The sequence below is a fragment of the Pinus tabuliformis genome, chromosome 9 (genome assembly GCF_031772625.1).
Source record: "Pinus tabuliformis cultivar Carrire ecotype Pingquan chromosome 9, CPIR1, whole genome shotgun sequence".
In the NCBI taxonomy this organism is placed as follows: Eukaryota; Viridiplantae; Streptophyta; class Pinopsida; order Pinales; family Pinaceae; genus Pinus; species Pinus tabuliformis.
In genome coordinates this window covers 1,376,108,853-1,376,135,618 of record NC_142307.1, presented here as the reverse complement: position 1 = coordinate 1,376,135,618, position 26,766 = coordinate 1,376,108,853, and the positions used below count along the sequence as shown (strand labels likewise).

Genomic DNA, 26,766 nt, shown 5'->3' with positions numbered 1-26,766 from the left:
TGGAGACATAATTCAGATGTTTGTGTAATAGAGATGTGATGGAAAAGAAGTTCTGTACCATAAACATAGATACATTTATGGTCATACCTATTTATAAGTTCTTTGGCTGGGATTTACCAATCTAGACTTACAATCCTAACTTCGTGAAATAAGAGCTATTGATTACCATACTACTATTTTATATGCACTTTCTTTATCTAGTTACTCTTTAAAGAAACTACCATATTACGATTTCACTATCAAATCTGGAGAAAAAAGTCCTATTAAATGACTTAAGCTTCCATTGGAAACCTGTAATTCCATTTATATTGCCAGAGTAACTTAAAACCAAGCCGCCATCAGCACTAAAGAAGCATCGATAGCGACTAAAGAAGCGAGCAGCAGCATCAATGGCAAGTAATTGGTGCAATTGGTCCAAACAGACAGAGAGAGAGATGCAGTTCCAGAGATTATGAGAAATTCGAGGTGAAGAAAACGGAGAAAGCTCAAATGAGAAAACGTCAGACCAAGAATATAAACCTACATTGAAAAATGATAATGAGTTATTCCAGAAAGAAAACAGAGAAAGGTTAAATAACAAAAAGTCAGACCAAGAATATAAACATTAAAAAAATGATAATGAGTTATTCCAAGAAGAAATCAGAGAAAGGGTTCGAGAAACTATTGGGAATATAACTCCCATAATGCTGGATCACTATTGGGAATATAACTCCCTGATACCTAGGGTTCAAGTGTAGATGCTAGAGAAGCAGCATCAATGGCTTTAGTGGTTTGCTTCAGAAAAGAAAGGGTTCAATGGCAGTGGTTGTATATTCTGTTGCTACAGTGGTTTGCTTCAGAAAAGAAAGAAGGGTTCGAAGGGATCGCCTCTCAACCCCCTGCTAACACCTGCATCAATATATGGAGGTTCTGCTTACGCCTGGAAAGAAAGGAGGTAGCTGAAGCATAGCAAGCACATTGCCCTCCCCGGTACCTAAAGAAGAAATCAGAGAAAGGGTTCGAGAAACTATTGGGAATATAACTCCCAATAATGCTAGATCAGTACCACACTCAGGATATCCCTGATGCCTAAGAAAGGATTCGAGTCTAGCTGCTAAAGAAGCAGCATCAATGGCTTTAGGGGTTTGCTTCAGAAAAGAAAGGGTTCAATGGCAGTGGTTGGCTACAGTGGTTTGCTTCAGAAAAGATCAGGTTCGGCGGGATCGTCTCTCAACCCACCCGTGCTAACACCTGCATCAATATATGGAGGTAGCTAAAGCATAACAATAAAGGAGGTTCTGCTTACGCCTGGAAAGAAAGGAGGGCAAGCAGATTGCCGTCCCCGGTACCTAAAGAAAGGGTTCGACTGGATCGTCTCTCCGCCGACCCCTGCTGCATCAAGTATGATGCATCAATGGACAAATAGTTCATGAAATTAATTGGGGTTGAGCTGACATACAGAGAGGAGCATGAGATGTTTGTGATTGGGTTAGACGTCGAAAAGAATTGCAATACAGCTACAAATATAAAGCCTAAATACAGATCAGGGCTCGGGTCACTAACCGGCAAATTTCCTCCGCCCCAAAAGCCCCGCCGCTGCATTTTCTCTGGCCCGGAAACTCTTCTCCTGCAACTCCTCCAGCCCCGGAACTCTGCCCCTGAAATAAAATACCCTGCAGAATTATTACAGAATGACTCTGCAGACTTATTACAGAATGACCCTGCAGAATTATATCCTTAAAAACCCTGCGAAATTATGACCCTGCAGAATTTATTATATCCTTATAAACAATTAAGAAACTGAAAAACAAACACAAATTCATTTTTAAATTGATTTACCTGTGGCCCTGAAGCTCTGCCCCTGCTTCTCCTCTAGCCCGGGAACTCTGCACCCTGAAATAAAATGCAGGTACCCCGCAGAATGAATTAATACAGAATAGAATAAATACATTGTCATCTACAAATCAAACATGAAAAAAAGAAAAGAGTGAATACCTGAGGTTCAATCTGCTCCTAATTTCATCATATCTTAATATCCTCCCTCTCCCTTTCAACTCTCACAGATCAAAACCCCAAGAAAAATCCTCACAAATAGAAAACACCAGAACAATGGAAAAAATCACAACACAGCATACAACAGATCAACAAGAAACTGCACATGGCCATGCTTAACACCAGGTATGAAAAACAAACACCAAACAAAAAATCTCCACTCCCAAACGCCGCTCTGCTCCGCTCTACTAACAAAGGCCACTTTTCTACCTGCATTCCAATTTAATGGAATCGCAGCATTATATGCTGTTTCAGTGAAAATTTTAAATCCGTCCGTTACCCTGCGAGTTTCGAAAATTTTGAAATCCATCCGCAACAGCCTGGCCTAGTACGGTTAAGCACGAAAACAGGCTGGCAAAGTAGGATGCTTTTTGAATTTTTTTCGAAAAGGACCATTATTCATGGTATAACCATTTAATGATATAAAATAATGCTTTTTTATTATATATTTTTAATATTAAATTTAATTTTATTAATAATATCAATTTCAATTTAAGTTTTTAAATAATTTATTATTTTAAAATTATTTTAAAATTGATTCTCAAATTAGATTTGCCAAAATATTTTATAAAAGAAAATTATACAAAATGGTATCTATTTTATTCTATTTATATGATCAAGATTAGATGTTGTTAAAAAGCATGTTATCCATTTACTCTAGCTTAGATGTTGTTAAAGCACATTGTCCACCTATTCTAGCTTTGATGAAGATGGTACAAATTCATAAAGTTTGATGGATAAAAAGTCAAATATAATGAATGGTAGTACTTACTTTCTTTATGGGATTGAAGTTAAATGTTGTTTTAAAGTATATGATCCCACTACTCTTAACTTTGATGATGGTGGAAACATATATATTAACTTTCTTGTAAATACTACTTAGGTTGAAAATACCTTTTGGGATTAGTGTAAGATCTAACACTCTGTCTGACTTAGTGAAAGCTCACCTTAAGAGAATGTAAGGAAATAGATTTATAGTCCAAAACCTTGAAAGCTCACCTTCCAAGAATCTTTCGCTCCCCTTCAGAGAATGTAAGGACACAAATTTACAGTCCACAACCTCGATACATCTGGTAATAATCAAAGTTTCCCTTAGGTGGTATGGTTTTCCTTGAGTAATGGTAATGAGTGAGATTGCATTCAAAAATAGCAACAACTAATGGTTGTCCTTGTTATTGGTTGATAATTGACTTCTTTTTCTTTTCCTTGTTATGAGAACAACCATCACTAGTTCTTAGCGAGGAATGCCCACTTATTATAGTCATTCAAAGATATAGCCCAATGTACCAAATTCCAAACACTACGTCTTGAGAGGTTCCTGATTGACTTTGTTCCACAGTGAATCAAGTGAGCCATCGTCCAACAAAGCTCCCTATTTTTCTTATCTATTAGAGAATATACTCTCCAATCTTCTCATAAGAGACACAGTAGAGGCTAGTATTTTCATAAGGGTGGTGTAAATCCTTTCTAGGCCTCCCTCCAATATCCAACACTTCAACAACTTGGAAGCGAGGAATCCATTTTGAATTATTTTAAGCATGCTTATGATCATTTTTTAATCCCCTTCTATCAATAATTTGTTTTATCCATTTTGAATATCCTCTTGAATTGTGTAGCTTGGGAGGTACTCCACAACCATAGGAGTTGGGTTTATGTGAGTTTGCACCACAAAAGGGTTTGTGGGCGAAGAAACCCAAGCATTACGGTTTTGTACCCAAGGTGTGGGTGAAATCTGGCAAAATAATTATTATTTATTGATCGTAGCAAGTGGAGAACCCTAAAAGGATTTATCGTAACCTAAGCCAACCATGATGGTGTTTTAATTAACTGGAAGAAACCCTTACCTTAATTTAGTTGGGGATATTATTGTAAAAGGAAAAGTCTGCAAGGCTTGAAGAAGACCCTAGAGAAGGCTAAATGTTGCCCAAGAGAAACTGTAAGAAACCAAGTCGTAGATCACTAGAAGACACATAAAAAAGATGGCTTATCTTGTGTAATCATGCCCTAGGAAGAGATATGAGTACCTCAGGAGTCACAGAGACCTAATGAAGGATGAGTGAGAGCATAAAAGGGTAGATCCAAGACTGGAAAAAGGTCGAGGTTGCTCATAGTTGTGGGGAAGGTTCTCCATTTCATTATGTCCTCAAGGAAGGCGGATCTACGCAAGAAGAGGAGACTCTTTCTATGTAAAGGCTAAGGCCTAGGAAGGACTAATTTTGTGGTGCTACAAACCTCAAGTCATTTCCCTAAGATCTACTTTTGGATGCGCTCAAATTGTGATGGAAGAAAGGGTCGAGAATCTTACAAATCAGATCATGACCTAGTGATAAGGCCATAGATCTAAGGCTAATTTTCCATGGTTGCGATATGAGATTAGGGCAGCCAAAGATTTGTATCGAAGTGTGAATTTAGGGCAGAAGTGAATGAGAATGTAGTGTGATGAATAGGGCCAACGAATGAGAAGAAACAAGTAGAGAATGGCCTAACTGATGGGTTATCTCATAACATAAAATCTACAAGCCCTAGATCAGTCAAGCATTGATTGGGTGAGGGATATCCTTTAATCCTAGATCATGATGAAGGGTTTAAAAAGTTAAAAATTGTCATGTGCACTAGTTGATTCACCTATGTGTGTAGATTTTGTTGTGCAAAGAGGTTTTTTGTGGAATTTGAGTGAGTTTGTATTAGAGATTATAAGACCTAAACCTGATTATCAAGTGTTGCATAAACTCAACATATCCAACTTCAACCCATTTCAACACATATAGCTCTGTAAAGATGTTGTTGTCTATGCCTATCAATCCTGCAAAAATATTTAGCATAAATTCTATAGCATCTTTGCAAGTTCATACTTAGAAAGCCAGACTAGGGTTGCCTTTAGAGGCACCATCAAAGTTTAGTTTTATTGCTCCAAGAAGAGGGGGACTCCATTTAGAAGGAATGTTGCATTTTGGAAGAGGGAACTCGAGGAGATTTGAAAAAAGGGAACAATATCTAATGATTGAAGAATTACGACTTCCTGGTAGTTGCAGATTGAATCTTGGGGGGGCCAATTGCAGGATAAAATAGTTTCCCTAATGTTTTTGATAAATTTACCACAAGCATCTTCTTTAAATTGTGTTTTTTTTTTTAAATTTTCCTACTACATTCTCTCGAAGTCTCCCATAAAATGAATCATGGAAGTGATTGTCAAGCTTTGTTAATTATGACTTGTTAATAAAAAGGGAGAGATAGGATTCCCTTGTATTATACCTCTAGAAGGGATGAAAATAGTTGAACGATATCCATTAATAAGGATCGAGAAGAAAGCTTTTGAGAAAAGAGAAAGAACCCAGTGGATCCATTTCTCTATGAACCCAAAGGCAATGAAAATATGATACATATATTGGCAGCTTATGGCATGCTTAAGGCATAAGGGTTGCAATTGTACACAGAAGATGATACATGCTTCAGGCATAACGGTTGCAATTCTACACATAAAAGTCAAAGAGAAATAGGTGGCGAGAAATTTTTCAAATTGATGAAAGAAAAATAAGAATTAAGATTGTGTGATGTGTTGTCCTGAGATGAAGAATGACAGACAAAATCAACGTAATGATGACAACTAGATCCTTGATGGACTAAGTAACAACTAGAGGGAAGATTATGTTGAGACTAAGATTAGTGACCTAAAGGAGCTACGTACATTGATATAGGCAGATTGAGGTGTTGTAGATTGGGAGGCAAGAGGGCCCAACATATGTGTTCAGGGCACGTGGACTGAAAGGGTTGTGTGTGGCCACATCAACAAGTAGTTCAAGTGTTGTCATATTCAAGGTAGATGAGGTTCCCTTCAAGTGAAATCTACCAGGCAAGAGATGAGGTTCCCTTCAACAAACAACTAGAACAATGTGATTTCTATCCCACAACAACTGACAAGGAAGCTTTAGAACAAATGGAATGCTCGGTCACAAAGGACAAATTCATCATTGTTCTGAAAATTTTGGGCAGAGGGAAAAGTCTCGGACCTGATCGATGGACAACAAAGATATTCCTACACTTTCAAGACATCATGATAGATGATCTCACTAATATGGTGGAAGAGTCTAGAATCTACGGATGGGTTTCTACTGCCACCAATGCCACCTTCATCACAATAATCCCGAAGATAGATAAGCCTATCTCATTTTCTGATTTCTTCCCTATATCATTGTCCAACACCACGTACAAACTTATATCCAAAATTAGTGCCAACCGCCTTAAACCCTTCTTGTCTTCATATGTCATAGCTAAACAATTTGGCTTCCTCAAACACTGCCAAATCCACGACGCGGTTTCTATAGCACAAGAATGTATCCACTCCATCAAATCCCACAATTTAGATGCTCGCCTCATGAAAATCAATATGATCAAATAATTTGACTGCGTGGATTAGGAACTGATTTGGATGACCCTACGGAATATTGGCTTTGGCTCCACAATGACTGCCTGGAACCAATCCTGCATAAAATCTACCTCATTTTCGATATTGATCAATGGCCTTCCCACTGACTTCTTTTCGGTCTCCTGTGGCCTTCGTCGGGGATGTGCCCTGTCTCCTCTCATTTTCATCACCATCATGGATGGTCTTAGTAGAAGATTCATTGCTGCTCGCAACAGCAGGCTAATCAGCGGGTGTATGATCATTGCCTCAGCCCACGTCACCCATTTACACTTCGTGGATGATCTTCTCACTTTGGGGAAAAAAGACCCACTGGAATGGCACCACCTTTTCGAGATACTACAGGAATTTGGGACTGGATCCGGGCTTCTCATGAATTAGTCTAAATCTCTACTCATTTCCAGTGACCCGGAGGCAGTTTTGTCCACGGACATAGAAAATTGATTTGTTGTCACCGTTGTACACTTGGATAGGGAATTCACATACCTTGGATTCAATTTGAAGCTGATGAGCTACAAGATCATGGATTGGGACTGGCTCCTTAGAAAAATTGAATCAAAATTATCACATTGGTCACACAAGTGGATTTCATGGGGTGGACGATTGATTCTCATTAAATTAGTCCTCAATGACATACCAATTTATGGATGCACATCTATAAACTTTTGAAGGCTGTCACTCGAAAAATCAACACCATTTTGACCAAATTCCTATGGGCTGGCCCGATTTCCTCTCGAAAATTCCACCTGGCTAGAATGGAATTGATCTCTCCCCCTGTCAAACTAGGTGGATGGAAACTGAAGGACATTGACACCTTCAACTCGGCATTGCTGTTAAAAAATTTATGGAGGGAAGTTCACCATAAGGGCCTTTTGGCAGTGTGTCATCACTGAAAAATATTTACAACACCTGAGCTTCAACTCCTGGCTTCAAAATGGCGCTTTTGTTCCCTCCCAAATCTCTTGTTCATGGCACAGTCTTCTTACTTCCAAGCATTGGTACTTTGGATACATGCACTGGTCTATTGGCTACAGATCTTCCCTAAGATCGGATTTGATTCCATGGTCGATATGACAGGTTCTCACCTCTTATCCCTGACCCTCATTACTACTCTTCATTTCAGTGGCTTCCAAGTGATCTGGGACATCACCGATGCAGAGCAGTCTACTCCTTTCTACACACATTGGAAAGATGCAGTTGCAATATGTCTGTCGGCCTATCTAATACTGGAATGGACAGCTTATATCAATAATTAAAAGCTCTCTGGGATTATTCTTTCGAATGTTGAAGACTGCCTTGTATGGGTCGGTGGATCAAAATTAGACACAATCATTGTTAAAGAGGCTTACTCCCTCATTACTCGGCCTCCATACCCGAATCTGCTGCACCCCTGGTTGGCTAGGACCTAGAAATGGAATTTCCCCCTCAAGTTGAAATGTTTTTCCTCGCTTGTGGTCCACAATCACATCCTCACTTGGGAAAGGCCACTTCTCTACCTCCATTCCAATTTAACGGAATTGCAGTCATTATATGTCGTTTCAATGAAAATTTTAAATACGATCGTTACTTTGTGATTTTCAAAAATTTTGAAATCCATTCTGCAACAGGCTCGCCTAGTACCGTTAAGCACGAAAACAGGTTGGCAAAGTAGGATGATTGCTTTTTGAATTTTTTTCGAAAATGACCATTATTCATGGTATAACCATTTAATGGTATAAAATAATGTTTTTTTATTATGTCTTTTTAAGATTAAATTTAATTTTATTAATAATTTCAATTTCAATTTAAGTTTTTAAATAATTTATTATTTTAAAATTGTTTTTAGTTAATTTTTAAATTAATTCTAAAATTAGATTTGCAAAAATATTTTATAAAATAAAATTATAAAAACTGGTATCTATTTTATTCTATTTATATGATCAAGATTAGATGTTGTTAAAAGCATGTTATCCACTTACTCTAGCTTAGATGTTGTTAAAGCACATTATCCACCTACTCTAGCTTTGATGAAGATGGTACAAACTCATAAAGTTTGATGGATAAAAAGTCAAATATAATGAAGGATAGTATTTACTTTCTTTATGGGATTGATGTTAAATGTTGTTTAAAAGTATATCATCCCACTACCCTTAACTTTGATGATGGTGGAAATACATGATATTAACTTTCTTATAAATACTACTTAGGTTGAAAATACCTTTTGGGATTAGTGTAAGACCTAATATTGTTTCTGACTTAGTGAAAGCTCACCTTCAGAGAATGTAAGGAAATGTATTTACAGTCCAAAACCTTGAAAGCTCACCTTCCAAGAATGTTTCGCTCCCCTTCTGAGAATGTAAGGACACAAATTTATAGTCCACGACCCAGATACATCTGGTAATAATGAAAGTTTGGCCTTAGGTGGTATGGTTTTCCCTGAGTAATGGTAACGAGTGATATTACATTCAAAAATAGAAACAACTAATGGTTGTCCTTCTTATTGGTTGATAATTGACTTATTTTTATTTTCCTTATTGTGAGGACAACTATCACTAGTTCTTAGCGAGGAATGCCCACTTATCATAGTCATTCAAAGATATAACCCAATGTACCAAATTCCAAACACTACATCTTGAGAGGTTACTAATTGACTTTGTTCCATAGTGAATCAAGTGAGCCACCATCCAACAAACCTCCCTATTTTTCTTATCTATAAGAGAATATACTCTCCAATCTTCTCAAAAGAGATAAAGCAGAGGCTAGTATTTTCGTAAGGGTGGTGTAAATCCTTTCTAGTCCTCCCTCCAATATCCAACACTTCAACAACTTGGAAGGGAGGAATCAATTTTGAATTTTTTTAACCATGCTTATGATCATTTTTGAATCCCCTTCTATCAATAAATTGTTATATCCATTTTGAATATCCTCTTGAATTGTGTAACTTGGAAGGTACTCCACAACCATAGGAGTTGGTTTTGTGTGAGTTTTCACCAAAAAAGGGTTTGTGGGCGAAGAACCCCAAGCGTAGGGTTTTGTACCCAAGGTGTGGGTGTGAAATCTAGCAAAATAATTATTATTTATTGGTCGTAGCAAGTGGAGAACCCTAAAAGGAGTTATGGTAATCCGATTCAACCATGATGGGGTTTTAATTAACTGGAAGAAACCCTTACCTTAATTTAGTTTGGGTTATTATTGTAAAAGGACAAGTCTGCAAGGCTTGAAGAAGACCCTAGAGAGGGCTAAACGTTGCCGAAGAGAAACTATAAGAAAGCAAGTGGTAGATCACTAGAAGACACATCAAAAGGATGGCTTATCTCGTGTAATCATGCCCTAGGAAGAGGTATAACTACCTGAGGAGTCATAGCGACCTAATGGAGGACGATTGAGAGCATAAAAGGGTAGATCCAAGACTGGAAAGAAGGTCAAGGGTTCTCATAGTTGTGGGGAAGGTTCTCCATGTCATTATGTCCTCAAGGAAGGTGAATCTAGGCAAGAATAGGAGGCTCTTTCTATAAAGGCTAAGGCATGGGAAGGGTTAATTTTGTGGTGCTACAAAACTCAAGTCATTTCCCTAAGGTCTAGTTTTTGATGTTCTCAGATTGTGATGGAAGAAAGGTTTGAGAATCTTAGAAATTAGATCGTGACCTAGTGATAAGGCCATAGATCTAAGGCCAAATTTCCATGGTTGTGATATGATATTAGGGCATCCAAAGATCTATATGGAAGTACGAATTTAGGGCAGAAGTGAATGAGAATGTGGTGTGAGGAATAGAGCCAACGAATGAGAAGAAACAATGAGAGAATGGCCTAACTGATGGGTTGTCCCATAGCAGAAAATCTAGAAGCCCTAGATCAATCAAGCATTGATTGGGTGAGGGATATCCTTTATTCCTAGATCATGATGAAGGTTCAGTCCTAAAGTGGCTTAGTTCTATGCACAATATGAATTTCAAAACCCTTACAATGAGACATCCATGTGTGGCATGCTTTAGGCATAAGGGTTTCAATTGCACCCACAAAATTTCAAATAGAAATAGGTGGTGAGACCTTGTTCAGATTTATGAAAGAATAATAAAATTAGGATTGTGTGGTGGGTTGTCCTGAGATGAAGGATAACAGGAAAAATCAACGTAATGACGACAACTAGATCCTTGATGAAGGAACAACTGAAGGGTAGATTGAGTTGAGCCTCAGATCAGTGACCTAAAGGAGCTATGTACGCTGATAGAGGCATATTCAGGTGTTATAGATTGGGAGGCAAGAGAACCCAACAATTGTGTTCAGGGCACGTCGACTGAAAGGGTTGTGTGTGGCCACCATTAGCAAGTAGGTCAAGTGTTGTCTTGTTCAGGGTAGATTGGTTGTCAAAGTGACTGACAACAAGCCTTAGTTGTGTCCTTGTATTAGGGTTGTATGTAAGGGCCAATATCCCTGGTACGAGAGCCTAATGATTGTTGTATTCTAGATTATAATATAACGAATAAGGGTTTAAAAAGTTAAAAATTGTCATGTGCACTAGCTTATTCACTTATGTGTGCATATTTTGTTGTGCAAAGTAGTTTGTTGTGGCATTTGAGGGATTTTGTGTTAGAGACTCTAAGACCCAAACCTAATTATTAAGTGCCGCAAAAAATCAACATATCCACCTTCAACACATTCCAACACATATAACTCTACAAATTTGTTGATGCCTATGCCTATCAATCCTGCAAAAATATTTAGTATAACTTCTATAGCATCTGTGAATGCTCATACTTAGATAGGCAAACTAGGGTTGCCGTTAGAGGTACCATCAATGTTTAGGTTTATTGCTCCAAGAAGAGGGGGACTCCAGTTAGAAGGAATGTTGCATTTTGGAAGAGGGAACTCAAGAGGAGATTTTCAAAGAGGGAGCAATATCTATTGATTGAAGAATTCTGACTTCCTGGTAGTTGCAGATTGAATCTTGGGGGGGTCAATTGTAGGATAAAATAGTTTCCCTAATGTTTTTGATAAATTTACCCCAAGCATCTTCTCTACATTGTGAGTTTTTTTTCTTAAATTCTCCTGCTACATTCTCTCCAAGTCTCCCATAAAATGAATCATGGAAGCGATTGTCAAGCTTTGCTAATTATGACTTATTAATAAAAAGGGAGAGATAGGATCCCCTATAACTCTAGAAGAGATGAAAATGGTTGAAGGAATTCCATTAATTAGGATTGAGAAGAAATATTTTGAGATAAGAGAAAGAACCCAATGGATCCATTTCTCTATGAGGCCAAAGGCAGTGAGAATATGATACATATATTGGTAGCTTATGTGGTCAAAGGCCTTAAAAAAAACCTATCTTAATATGCATTCAAGCTTTTTTGGTAGCATTTAAAGATATAATAAGTTCATGAGCTATCGAAATAATATATAAGATATATGTTCCTTCAACATGGCATGTTTGCTTAAAAGATATGAGCTTAGGAAGCATCAACTTAAGCTTATTTTCAGTGACTTTAGAATATTTTGTAAATGACATGCATAATGCAATGGGTATATAAGAAGATAGGTTTTCACATTTGATTTCTTTAGGAATGAGAAGAGTTAAGGAAGAAATACCCAAAGACAAATAGAATGAGTGTGTTCTTCTTTCATTCTCAACTAATTTCCACACATCCTTTCCTATGATTGGCTAGCATGTTTGAAAAAAATCTCCTGCGAATCCATCCAATGTTGGAGACTTGTCCTTTTGCATCCCCATCACTATTTTCTCAATGTCCACCGGAGATATTTCACCAAGACAAACACAAATTTGTTCATGAGTGACTAAAGAAAGAATGTTTCGAGTGATTTTCCTTATCATTGGTCTTTGATCCAAGAATGGCTCTATGAGTAGTTTCTTGTGAAGGATATTACTTCTTCTTCTGTATCTTGATGATTTTATAACATGTTCCCTCGTGGATCTTTGATGCAAGGAATCCTATTATGTTGCCTGTAATACACCATAGATTTATGGAAGAACTTGGTATTTCTTGCTCCTTCTTTTAACCATTAGTATCTGTAATTTTGTTTCCATAATATTTTCTCCTGGTTGTGTCTTTCTTCTAGTAGTGTTTGAATCTATATTTTTTTTCCATCTCTTATGATTTCCCTTCCACCATTATTTGTTCCTGAGATTTTTCCATTTCTTTGGATATTTCTTCCTTTGTTTTGTGGATATTACAAAATTCTTGTTTATTACATTTTTCAAACTATTTTTAACATACTCCAGACACTCCTAGAAGTTTTGCATGATAATTCCTCTAGTTACTGAATCTCCATTCCACAATTTCTCTATACTGTTTTTAAATGAATGATGTCTTACCTAGAAAGCTTCAAATATAAATGGTATGTTGTTTCAACTACTTTCAATTAATACTTAGACATATAAGCAAATGATCTTATCCAAAACTTGGAAAAATTGAAGCTTTAATTGACATGCATGTGAAGGCTAGGGATTTTGACAATAAAAAGCAATCTAGGTAAGAATCCACCTAAGAATTTCCTCCTATTTTATTATTCTAGGTATAAACTACATTGTTGGTATCCATATCTACCAGCTTGAGGTTTTAAATAAAATCCTTAAAATTGGAGGAACCTTCCTCTAATATGCATACATATCCCTTCTTTTTTTTGACAAAGATTTTATTAAATCAATGTCCCCTTTGATTATCTAGAAAACCTTCCCCAATTGATCATACATATTTTGCAAGATTCTAAAAAAAGATATTTGTCCCCCTAAAATTTGAGGCCATAAACATTAGTAATATTTCCAAAATTTTCTGACCTAACCTTCTGAAACTTACATATAAATGTTCTTTGAACACCTATAAAATATGAAAGAGTGATGTCCTTGGGGGGTCCCATAGGATTGCTAGTCCCCCCAATGCTACCTTAGCATCCACTGCAATATGTTGACAAACTTTTTAGACAAATGAAATTTTGGAGATTTGTTCATCCATGCATTAAGTTTCTTGAAGCATATGTAATTATTGGCGTGTCAATCCTAATTTTATCCTTGAGGAGTTTGTGCTTGGAATTACCATTTTGACCCCCTATATTCTATGATATCACTTTTGTTTTCAAATTTGGGGGATAGGATGGTAGGAATTTGTCATTGGATTTATCATACAAAAGTTCACTAATTTTTCTCACATCTCCTATATCAATTATTTGGTAGATTTTTTGGCTCTTTTTTTCTCTTCTCTATTGTCCTTTATGTTTTCCTTGTTGTTTTCATTTTTAACCCCTAAAGAAGAATATCTATGGATTTTATATCCTTTATAGTGTTAGGGAAATGCTTTCTAGGATTGAATGTATGCTTTTGAGATCAATTCCACCTCCCTGTCTGGAATTTTTAATGGGTTGTAATTTTCCTAGGTCGGTACTAATGATTGTAGATATAATTTTTATAGCTTTGTTTCCCTTGCCTTTTCGACATTTATAGGTTCTTCACACTCATATAGCATTTCCACATCCTGTGAGTTGTTTTTTTTCTTGGCCATTCCCTCCACTATTTTGAGTCGATGTTTCTTGATTGCTTCATAAATTTTGATTTTAGTTTTGATGCTCCCCCACTTTCCCTCCTTCATTATTAACTTGGTTCTCTTCGAAATTTGAGAGTGTGTTATATATGTTATTTCCCTTCACAATGGGCATTTATGTTGGTGCATGGAAGTACTAGTAGACATGCAAGGATATGAAATCATACTAGATACCATAGGACCAAGAGATGTGGACAAAGCATAGATAGGTTGCGTGCATGATGTCCTTGATGGTGCTAGCATCATTATGGACAAAGTGATCTCAACACCTTGGAATGATGAGAAGACAACTGTAATCACCCTCAACAGCAAAGGCGTTCCCTTGAAGCCGAAACAACTCTGATACCAAATGTAGGTTTTAACCCTATACACAAATTACTTGTAAACGAATTCTTAAAAAAAAGAAAATATACAATGGCGAGAAACACAAAACAAATACACAGAGATTTTCCCATGGATCCCAAAATCGGGACTACCATATTGATTTTTCATTATGTTCCTTTCAATGTTACAATACATATATATACATGCCAAAGAATTCATAAACCCCAATCCATTAATACTGGATTAGAACATAACCGTATTTCCCTTGACCGAATTTGCAATATACCATGGGCAAAAAACCATCATGTGTGTGTGACTAGTCATGGAAAGAATATAACACACACCAAACATGAATTATATTCAAAACATTAAAAAAAAAAAAAATTTGCATTTACAACCTTCTATATCACATTCATTTCCATTCTTTGACCTCCCATTCATTCTTTAGTATTGTAGCCTTAATTTAAGGTTTATGAACATGTCATTTCATTCTTGTAGTTATTTGCATAATACAGGCCTACATCGTGGGTTTTAACTCATTTCACATGAAATAATTCTAAGCACTGATCATACACCCTTTCTAATATGGACAATTCAAAGCATAGGTTCACTGCTTTCATCGATCAATTGCTATTGTTTTCACAAACAATCATTATTGCTTTCATAGATAGTAGTTTTGTTTCCATTAGAAGAGATTACTACTTTCTACCTTAAATTCTCCTATTTTCATTAGAATAAAATTTAAATACTTGTATTTATTTGCATAGAATACATTTCAATGTTTTCTTAGCATACTTGTCTTTACCTTCATTAGATTAGAGTTTACTACTTTACTAGAATAAAGCAATAAAATTTAATTTAAGGTTTATGAGCACATCATTTCATTATTGTAGTTATTTGCATAATACATGCCTACATCGTGGGCTTTAACTCATTTCACGTGAAGGAATTCTAAGCATTGATCACATGCCCTTTCTAATACTGTCAATTTGTTATGAAACCATATCACTGTAGAAATTCTCACTGTAGATCACCTAATAATGCAATATACTAAAGCTTGATCTACTTCTACAAACAAACATGCGGAAGCTTAATCGATTTTGAGCAAGATCAAATAGAACACATATAACAGAGAATAAGAAATCAATCACACATGAACACAGAAGAATACATTGGGGAAAGCCTCAGCTAAAAACCCCGCTATCTGTATTATCATACAAGTGGAAATATCTCCGGATTACACAAAGCTTTAGCTCACAAGCTATCTAGCTCTCAGTACAATCCCTCAATGCTGCTCATAGACTGAATAAACACAACATATGCCTTCCCTCAGTCCTCCAAGCCTCCTATTTCCTTGTGCAATTTCCCCTAGGTCCTCTGGCTGCCACCTGTGTGAATTCACCTCTCACACAACTCACCAAACTCAGAAATAACTGCGCAATCCTCAAGGAATGAATTCCTTCTTCATGCAAGAGATATCCTCAATGGAATATTCCTGCAACTGATAGTACACTGTCCCATCCTCTGATATCAACTGGGTCTCTGACTGAACTGACATGCATGAGTTATTTATGAGATAATATTCAGTTATCTGAAGTACACTAGTTACATGAATGCATGCATTAACTAACTGAACTCACAATCAGTTCCACAAACTGTTGGAACTAATCTAATTGGACTTAACTCAGTTAACTGAGCTAACTAATTACAACTCAAAGTACAACTCATCCTGATCTCCTTAATTAAGGGATAACTTCCTCAATCAAGGGGAAAATTGTTGCATGTCTTCACATAGACTTCATGTTTGATTTTCTCCAACTAATTAACTCAAGATGAATTAATTAATTATTTTTCAAATAGTTGCTAAGATCAAATTTGAATTTGAATTCTCAATTTTAGTTCAGGGACTAACTAAAATTGGAATGTATCCCGAAATGCTATTTATAGCAATGCTATTTTTAGCACTTCTATATTTAGCATTTCTTGTTGTTATTTTCAACAATCACAAAAGAGAAGAAAAGATAGATCAATGAATTGAAAATTAGCCTCTTCAAGGGGGCAACCTCCTTTACATCACATGATTGAACAATTCTTGGATGATACAAATGATAAGACCTCCTTGCTATATATAGGAGTCTAAGGGGTCACAATATTATCAGAGCCACATAACAATAATAATGTAAGGACACAACAATAATAATATGGGGGCCACATGGGCACAATAATAACAATAGGGGCCACACTAGCAATAACAATAAGGGGGCTACACTAGTATTATAGGGACCTAACATGCCCCTCTCCTTCAAAAAAGTGTTGTCCTCAATCCCTGAGCAGTTCTGGATGCTTCTGTATAAAATTCTCATCCTCCAATATGGTATCTTCAATAGGTAAGTTCTTCCACTTAATGAGATACTCTAAAAGTAATCGATTATGTAGCTATTGGGTTCTTGTTTCTGTGACTGCTTCAGGCTCAAATGTGATTTTTCCTTTTTCATTAAGTTCTGGAAATATTGTTTGAGCTAGGAGCTTGTCACCGATAACCTTATTTAAGCATGGAACAAGGAAAACTTGGTGTACTTGAGAAGATACATACAACTCCAATTTGTATGCCATAGTACCAATATTTTACAACACCTTGTAAGGACCATAATACTTGGATGATAATTTATTATTCTTCTCTATGGGAGTGCAAATTTAGGGCATAAGTGAATGACAATGTGGCGTGATGAATAGGGCCGATGAATGAGAAGAAACAAGGAGAGAATGGCCTAACTGATGGGTTGTCTCGTAGTAGAAAATCTACAAGCCCTAGACCAGTCAAGCATTGATTGGGTGAGGGATATTCTTTATTCCTAGATCGTGATGAAGGTTCAGTCCCAAAGTGGCTTGGTTCTATGCACAATATGAAGTTCAAAACCCTTACAATGAGACATCCATGTGTAACATGCTTAAGGCATAATGGTTGCAATTGTACACAGAAATTTCAAATAGAAATAGGTGGCGAGACCTTGTTCAAATTGATGAAAGAAAAATAAGATTTAGGATTGTGTGGTGGGTTGTCCTGAGATGAAGGATAATACGCAAAATCAACGTAATGATGAAAAGTAGATCCTTGATGGACTAAGTAACAATTGGAGGGTATATTGTGTTGAGCCTAAGATTAATGACCTAAAGGAGCTATGTACGTTGATAGAGGCAGATTGAGGTGTTATAGATTGGGAGGCAAGAGGACCCAACAATTGTATTCAAGGCACGTGGGACCCCCTATATTGGTGAGACTGGTCGCTCCATTAATCAAAGGATTAGTGAGCATGCAGCCAACCTTAAACATAGGAGAACCAAGTCTTCCGCTTTAGCTGAACATGTGGAAAGAACCAAGCATCATGTGTGTATTGAGGAGGCTAGTGTGATTGCTAGAGTTTCGCAATTCCATCATCGGAAATTTAGGGAAGCCCTTGAGATTGAAAAAAGGTCGAGCAATCTCAATAGAGAAGATGGCTGGAAGATTAGTAGTTGCTGGGTCCCAGCACTCTCTTCCTAGTCGTTTTCTTCCCTCTCTGCCCTCCCTCGTTTTTTGGCTTGTTCTTGTTTTCCCGTATCCTTTGGCCTCTTTTTTTTTTTCACTTTAATCTTATGTTAATTTAACAATTAAGATAATCGATTAATTATATCATAATACTATTTTCCTTCCACTTGACTAAATCTAATAATATATTTTTATTTATAACTAACGATTTTCTTAATAAATATATATATATAAATATATATATATATATATATATATATATATATATATATATATATATATATATATATATATATATATATATATATAGTAAAGACCTTTAGGTAAACAATTAAATTAGCTAATACCTCTAGGTTAATTTAACAATTAGATAAAAAATTAATTAAATCTGAATATTCAAAGATCTTATTTTTCTAACATTTGACTTATTCTAATATTTATATGTATATATTTTTATTAAATAGTTAATACTTTTTATAACTAACTATCAACTTAATAATCATTTAAAATTAATTTAATATTTTTATATATATTTAAACCCCTAAGAAAATTCATATGTCCCTTTGATTTTTAATTTAATAATAATATAACTAACTAGCTATGACATTAATTTATTTTTATGCCCCTGGTCCGTCTAACTGTCCCCCAATCATATTTAGCCGTTAGTCAATATAGCCGTTGCCTGGTCAAGAATTATAGCCGTTGGAGGTTCTGCTCGGACTATTTAACATGCAATGCTTGATCTGATTCTTCAACTTGTCCTGACGATGAACCACAATGGTTGGTTCGAAACGCGTCGACAAATGAAATATCATGTGATTTACACTGAAAAATCTCTCATAAATTTGATATGGATCACAAAAGCCTCAATTCAACAACTTTACAACTTTCATTACCAAAAACTAATAAAAAAACATAACACATATTTTAAAAATATCAACTACATATATTTTTTTATATATTTTTGTAAAACTATAAATTTTATAAATTTCATTACAATAAACTAATAAAATATGTAATGCTACTTTTAAAGTAGTAACTTTATATATTTTAATTCTTTCTTAAAGATGCAAGAGTGAGGGGAGAAATTCTTGACCTTGGGGGAAAAATAGTCCCACTTTTGCATTGGGATTATGATAAGTTACTATAACTAGGAAAAAACTTACTCACCATGTAAGGGATATTGTTCACAAAGGAGGAAAGGGTAAACTTGTTTAGTATTGATAGAGATTCCATGGATGTCTTCAAAGCCATGAATGTTTTGTGATGTTGGAGGATAAGAGCTTGACAAACACTATCGTTAATATGAAAAATGATTCTAATTTCCTTCCACATTCCTCTTATTTCCATGTCAAAAGACACCCCAACAATGTGGGGAACAAGTGATCTAACATAGCTTCAGACCTTGAGATTGGAATACTATTGAAAAATTGAGGCGCATTACAGTTTATATCCCATAGCTCTGTGTCCAAATTGATTTTTTCAAAGCACATTTATTCTCTCATGAGTGAGCAGATATTTCATCATTGCATTTCCATAGTTTGGAAGATTGAAGGATCTTTTGTAGTACCTTAAGCATGTGTTCATTATTTTTGGTTGTGAATATTTAAGGATCCCATTATATTATGTGTTTCATTAATGGGATAATGGAGTGTGTAGGTGTTAGAATTGGGTAGTAGCACATCCTTTTTTTGGTGGGAATAACAACCTCAGTATCCATGTTACTTTTCGTTGGACATCCCACCAACATTGTCTATGCAAGTTCAGGGCTCAACTACCTCTATAAAGATTTGGTATAAGGGAAATTTCCTAGCTTCTGGGGAATCAACACCAACTTATATAATGCATTTCTCAATTTGATGATTCTTGAATCTCCCTTTCCTTTCATAAACCTAGATTTGTCCTTTTGGGGTAGGAACATCACTCTATTGGTTTGATAAATTTTATATGGAGTCTAGCCATATTATACTAGCTCCTTCCCTCATTTAAGTCACTTATTTTCATTTATGGGATCTCTTTAACCTTTAGCCCATTTGGTTTTTCCATCCTTTATTTGGTGTCTTCTTAAGCCTATAATCCCTAGGAAAAAATTGGGGAAGGATATTTTAACAAGATTGTGAACAAATAAAGAGAACAAGACACAAGTTTATCTTGAGGCTTCTCTAGTTTATGGGAACCCTTACTATTTCTTGTATTCAAAATAATTTCACCTCTCCTTAGTTCATTTCTATTTGGAATTCATCCTTGGGCTAAAAATTTTAATGAAATTTGATAGAAGTATATAAGTTTGTAGTTCATAACCCTGTTTCAAGTGCTTTCCTAATCTATATATGCCAAAAATGTTTCTCTTTAGAAGATATAATCAAAAGGTTTTCCTCTATAGGGATTGATATTACCTCTATTGGATAGAAAATCATCCCAACATGGATAAAATGGATATCAATGAATCCAAAAGAATTTTTAAAAATTGCAAAGAGCTAATTCATTGTAATGAGAAGATTCGTCTATGAGCCTCCTCTAAGATCAATGAATGAGAGAACCATTATACCAAGTAGCATGTCAACATTATGAATTTATTGATTCAATAGAATCAAAGGATCGGTTTATTGGAAGTTGAAAACATGGTAGAAATTTGACATTGAATCTTCATAAAGACAATGTGTCATTTAACCTGAATTAATCAATTCAAGAATATTAGCCCATGCACTCAATGGGGGTGAAGGTTGATTTTATGAGGAGGATAGGTTATGGTGTACACTTCTAATATTAATATTATAAGATATCAATTGGTCTTGGATTTAATCTATCGTTCTTAAACACCCTTTAGAGATACTTCATCCAAAAACTTCACATTTGTATAAGATAACAAATGTGCATGAGAGTGTCAAATAAGAGATTTTCCTTATCTAATAACCAAATTTATAATAGTATACACATAAATCATGCATGGTTTATAATGGAAAACCTTTATGGAAAAAAAAAATAGATCTATTATTCCTTTTACCAAACATGACAAAACGAGTTTTTACTACTCACTTCGTAGCATATTATAATCAAGTATCCTCAATCATTTTAAATGTTTCATTACATGTAATCCACGACCTCAACACTAGATATCATCACTCTCACATCAAAATGCATATTTCCTAGCCACTATCTACCCTTTATTGTTGCAATCTTCTAGTTAATACCTTGTCATAAACCTAAAACAAGCCAAACCCTTAAAAATAAAGGTGTATCTCTGAAGCCAAAATATTTCGTAATGCAAGAATTCAAAATATAAGAGAACGATAATTATAACAAATAATAAAAAAAGACACACAAATCACATGTGATTTATCTTGGAAAACCCTTATGAGAAAAAATAGGCAATAGATCTATTATTCACTTGACCAAACCTAGTCAAGTTGACCAAGCAACCCTTCACTGCTCACTTCTAAGAACATTACAATGAAGTATCCCCAAGCCTTTTAAAGGCTTCATTACATGTAACTCATAGGCTCAATGCCACGAATCACCAAAACCATGTTCCCAAAACCATCATTGTTGACCTAACAACTATTTTACTGAGTCAAGATTAACTTAACAACTTTTCACTAAGATTAATCTAAAAAAAAACTATTAAAACTTGTTCCATAATGATCCAACATGATTCAAAATTCTTCATAGTCTTCATAATTGAGGATAATTCTCTAATAGAGACCAACATGGTACAAAATAACCTTTCAAAAGGTGAAGAAAGAACAATGATCCCAAGGATGAATTCCAACTTTTGTTACCATATTTAAGAGGAGAGAAAATAAGTATATGCTAATCAAGGATGGAAAGGCATATGCCATAAATGCACACAAAGATGAAGAAAAACTCTCTTTATTCATTGATTATCAAGCTAAAATAATCATGGGTATCATGAAGAAGTTTGTCTCAATTTTTTTTGAGAGAAGGAAAGTGCTAAGGAGAAGGAAAACACCTAGAGATGAAGGCATTCTTGGAAGGATGTGGTGGCAAGTAGAACTAACAATTACAACAATTAGTTGAAACCTACAAAGAAGTGTTTTAACAACATCAGGGGCCACCACCTAAGGGAGGGGCTGAGCACAAGATTTAGTTGTTGTCGAATTCATCGTTGCCTAACATTTGAATGTATAAGAAGTCCATCATTGAAGTAAAGTAAGTGAAAGAAGTAGCTATAATGTAGGGATTCATTAGCCCTAGTACATCACCATGTGGTTCACCCATCATTATGGTGCCAAAGAAAGATGACAGTTGGATAATGTTCATTAACTACCATGCCTTGAATAAAATGACCATAAAAAATAAATATCCTCTACTTTGGAATGATAAATTATTAGATAAATTATAACAAGCTAAATTATTTAGTGAAATGGTCCTTAAATAAGGTTACCTTCAAGTGATAATCAAAGTTGAAGACATGTGGAAGACAATGTTCAAGACAAGGTTTGTACCACTGGTTAGTAATGCCTTTTGGTTTATGTGATACACTTGCAACTTTCATGATATTAATGAATGATGTCTACACCCTTTCATTAAATCATTTGTAATAGTACATCTAGATAACATATAACAAATTTTCAATGATACATCGAAAAAGAAATTCTCACATGTGACACAAGTACTAAATACCTCAAGGATGAATTAGTTGACTGCCAATTGCAGCCTTCACGTTGCTCGATGCAAAAATATTGAGGCAATCTCATCTTATCCAAAGTACGCTGTGGTAGGCTGTGGAGGCAAAGTTTGCAATATCATCTTATCCTAAGTTCTTTCTGGGGCCTGTTCCATGTTAAGCCAACACCTAATTTAGACATTTGTTCATAAAGATATTTGCATGTTGACCACCTGTCAGCGTATGGAACCCTGTCAAAGCTTATATCACAAGCAGAGAACCCTGCGAGGAGCCTTTCAGCTTTGTGTACTCGTTCCTAACTCTGGTGAGTTCTTTTGATCTACACTGAAGCCATCAAAATGCTTGTGGCATTACTCCAAGCTTAGGCGAGACGACTACTGTGACTGCCACGTAGTTCTTTCCTCTGTGTTCAAGTGACAACAGTCAGATATAATCGTATGAAATTGACGATTATCATTATACTTAGGATTTCTAAGAGTTTTTAATGGACTACCACAAAAATCATCTTAGTATTTTGCATGTTTTTTCTTTTTGATTGTCGACATGTCGTCTCTGAAAGAGGGTTTTTGACCCGAACTTTCTACAACATTTCTCCATCTCCTACAGAGCAGATAACAAGTGTTTGTGGTTCCACCAGTTCCATGGTTTCACCATCTGGCATTCCAAAGTAGACTATTTTTCCTTCTGTCCGGAGGGAAATGTTATTAATAGTTGACCCCGACTCTGCGTATAAAGGCAATCTCGTTCTCTTACAGAACTCTCTTGTAACAATAACATCTCTTCTATGCTTGTATGATGTATTTGGCATATCAATTTTTTTGGTCTGGCTTGCTAATCCTTTGAAATGACAAGCTGTAAGGAATATGACTGCTATATAAACTTCTCACAAAAAGGGATGTGAACATCCACCAGGAATCAACAGGTAATTTACCATCATTCCTCATTTCCCAATGTGTGCTGACTTTTCTTCAGGAGCTAGGCCTTGGCCTAGATTGACATTTTGGGGTTTCTCATCGGTTACCAAGTTCACTGATTCGTAGTTCAGCGTTGAACTGTAAAGTTTGGCGTTAGCTGACCTTTTGAACTGACTTTTCAAGTCATATAAGTCCTCTAATTTGACCACCGATTTGGGTATAGCATTGTCAGTGCTACTTTGTTGTATTTGGTGATCGTGACAGTCTTCGTCGATTATCTGGTTTGTGTAAGATCCTTCAGAGGTGAGGAAGCTTACGATGTCTGGGTTGTCGTTAAACACTCTCCAGTTGGTGATATTGTCAGGAATGGAAGGCTTAAAAATTAATTCTATGGAAAACCTATCAGGACTAAACTCTTCAGAAGGGATAAGTCTAGAGGCTACGTTAGCCAACAGGTCTGCGTTTGCATTTTGAATTCTTGGAATTGACGAGATGTTAAATGCTATAAAATGCGAAGTGAGATCTTGCACTAACGATTGATAATGCTTTAAATGACTAGACAGGCAATGTATGGTGTTACGTACCTATTTTACGATGATCTCGGAATCTCCAAAGACTTGAAGATACTTAACATTTAGTCCGATTGCTTTGTATAGGCCTTGAACCAAGGCTTCATACTCTGCTGTGTTGTTCGTGCAATCGAACTCAAGTCTGCATGTGAGCATAATCTTGTTCCCGTCCGGGCTAATTAGAACGCATCTTGCTCCTGCTCCCTCGTTGGATTTAGATCCATCAAAATATAATTTCCAAAATAAAGAAGTATTTACAGAATTATCTAAAAAACTAAAACATTTCGAGTCATCAGTTTGAGAGAAATTTTCAACTTGTGATAAATCTGAATTCTCTAAATAAGGTGAAATATGAGCACTGAAATTGCCTAAGAAAGAATCTGTTGCGTAATTGCCTACAATGCTGCTATTGTACGTGATGGCTTCATTTTCTCCTTCTAGCTCCGTCACTATGTATTTTTGGTGCAATTCTCGTTCAACCTTTATCTGGTTCGGTTTACCATTGTATGGTAACCACATGTGTGACCAGTCAGTTGAAAAATATTCGTGAAGTTTCTCTGACCAATCCCTGCTGAGAATCAGGCCATAGAACTCAGGGATATCGGCTACTAGAATGTCGATAACCTGACACACTCTTGGGTTAGACGACAGTCTTATAGTCACCTGATTTAGTTCACCAATCACTTCGACTTGTGATTGATCAAGCTGAACTATTCGTACCGTGGACTTTTGAGGTTGCACACTTAATTTGGCACATATTGACCTTGGTAAGATATTTATTGAAGCACCAAAATCGACCAAGCAATTGTGCACGTTTTTGTTGAAGATTTCGTATGTGAGGAGAAAAGGAGGAGTATGAGATCTTGATCTACCTCCAACCAAGGCGATGTCATTGGGATCAATTTTATTGATCGTATTGATTGGAGGTCTTCCCAAATTGTGGGAAGCTGCAGCTGTAGGTAAAGATGTAGTAGGCACAGCATGCATTTCTTTCATCATGATTTTCTGCTGGTGTTTCAGTTTACTCAATTCGTACAAAGTGATATTAGCCCTAGTCTTCTTCATATCATCAATGATGTTATAGTCCATTTCATCTGACACTATTAGTGTTCTTGATGGAGGCGTCTGTTCAGATTGGACTGGGCTAATCTGGGTCGCTTTAGCAGTTGTCTTTTTGTTTACGACCCTGTCTTTTGTTGGAGGGCTTGCGCCCTTTTGTTTTGGGGTAGTTTGGGGAGGATCAAGCTGGTTTCTGTTTCTCGTGCTAACAGGGAGTGCTTCTTGATCCTCTTCCTGTGGGAGGATGAAATCCCACATTCCTTGAAGTTCTATGACTTCTTCCTCGTCGGTCTGCCCTTCAGTGGCATTCTCTTCTTCTTCATCTTCCTCATATTCAACGTTTGCGACAATACTGGGTGGTTTCACCTCGATGGGAGGATTTCTTTTAAAAGTCCTAAAGGGCTTTTTTGAAGAAGTCTCAGCTACTTGCTTCTTGATATCGACCATCTCATTGGACATGGCTTTCAAAACTTTTTGTAATCCTTCCAAGTCGAAAGGATCTTTTGATTGCTTCTTCTTGGTATCTTCTTTGAAAGAGATCTTCTTTGATTTGCGCTCTTCCAGAGCGGATCTCTTTTCTAGGGCTACTACGCGTTTTTCCACTGCTAACGCTTCTGTCAAATTGTCAACCAGCGTGGTTTTATTCGCCCTATCTACGAAGATAGCTAAGTTTGGAGGTAAAGCTGTGATGTACCATTCACATCTAACTTCCTCGCTGGGTTGTGAGGCAGCGGGGATCTTGTTGAGGATCTTGTTGAACCGTAAGTTAAAATCTTTGATAGGTTCCCTAGCCTCAGTCTTAAGATTAGATAGGTCATTAATCAATGTTGCCGTGGATCGATCATCACCAAACTTAGTGAGGAACTGACTTTGGAAAATGTCCCAGCTTGTGATGGATCCGGAAGGTAACGAGAAGTACCATGACCCGGCTGTCCCCTGCATAGTATAGGGGAAGAGCCGGACGACAGCGTCTTCGTTAGTAACTCCGTTGAGGTTGACCGAAAGCATGAAGTTATTGATATGTTCTTCGGCTAACATTCCTGCTTCTGGGTTAAATTTAGGTAGCCATTTCTCTGGATGGGCTGGTATAGGACTCAAGGGAGGTAGCATCAAAACCGCCCCCGGATTGTTCCAAGGAGACTGAGCCATCGCGGAGTTGCTAGCTAATGGAAGTGTAGAAACTGACCCTTGATACTGAGAGGGTGAAGAAATCAGGATCTTCGATGTTTCAAGAGGAAGGTTCGTAGGAGATGGGAAAGTGAGTTGGAATGGAGGAGTGGGTGGTTGACTTCGCGGTGAGAGAGTTGATACGGACGAAGTGAATGAAAGAGTCTTACTGTCAGACTCTTGGGGTGTTCTCCTTGCTCTTTTTCTGGTAGGAAGAGGGAGTTCACTTGGCGGTATGCCAAATTTTTCACTCTTAAATCTGGTAAGGGGATGAGCAGGGTTGTACTGCGAAGTCACGCTGCTTTTAGATCTATCAGACCTCTGGTTAAAAATGGAGAATCCCTGGAGTTTACGAATCAAAGTTTGAATTTCAGGGGGTTCAATAATAGATTGGTCTGATATATGTGAATAGGTAGCAGTGGTAGATACTCGAGCGACTTCAGATTCCGGATTAAACCGTGTAGGAGAAGTCGGGGGAGTTAATGAGGGTGTATTACTCTCAGAATGGTTTTTAGATATTGATTTTGGTGCTATTCATAGTTCAGGCCCTCCTTCTAGCGCCAAATATGTTGGGGGCCC

The 26,766-nt window shown here is 36.5% G+C and overlaps 1 protein-coding gene across 1 annotated transcript; it reads right to left on the bottom strand.

Moving 5' to 3' along the window:
- Positions 1-26,169, bottom strand: LOC149153607 (uncharacterized). The gene is made up of 5 exons (XM_089443869.1): positions 25,940-26,169; positions 2,115-2,312; positions 1,819-1,872; positions 1,543-1,652; positions 1-519 (listed from the first exon to the last, which is right to left on the bottom strand). Exons 1-5 carry the CDS (start codon positions 26,167-26,169, stop codon positions 218-220), a joined length of 894 nt encoding a protein of 297 aa, XP_089299995.1. The 3' UTR covers positions 1-217.
- Positions 26,170-26,766: the final 597 nt, after the last annotated feature.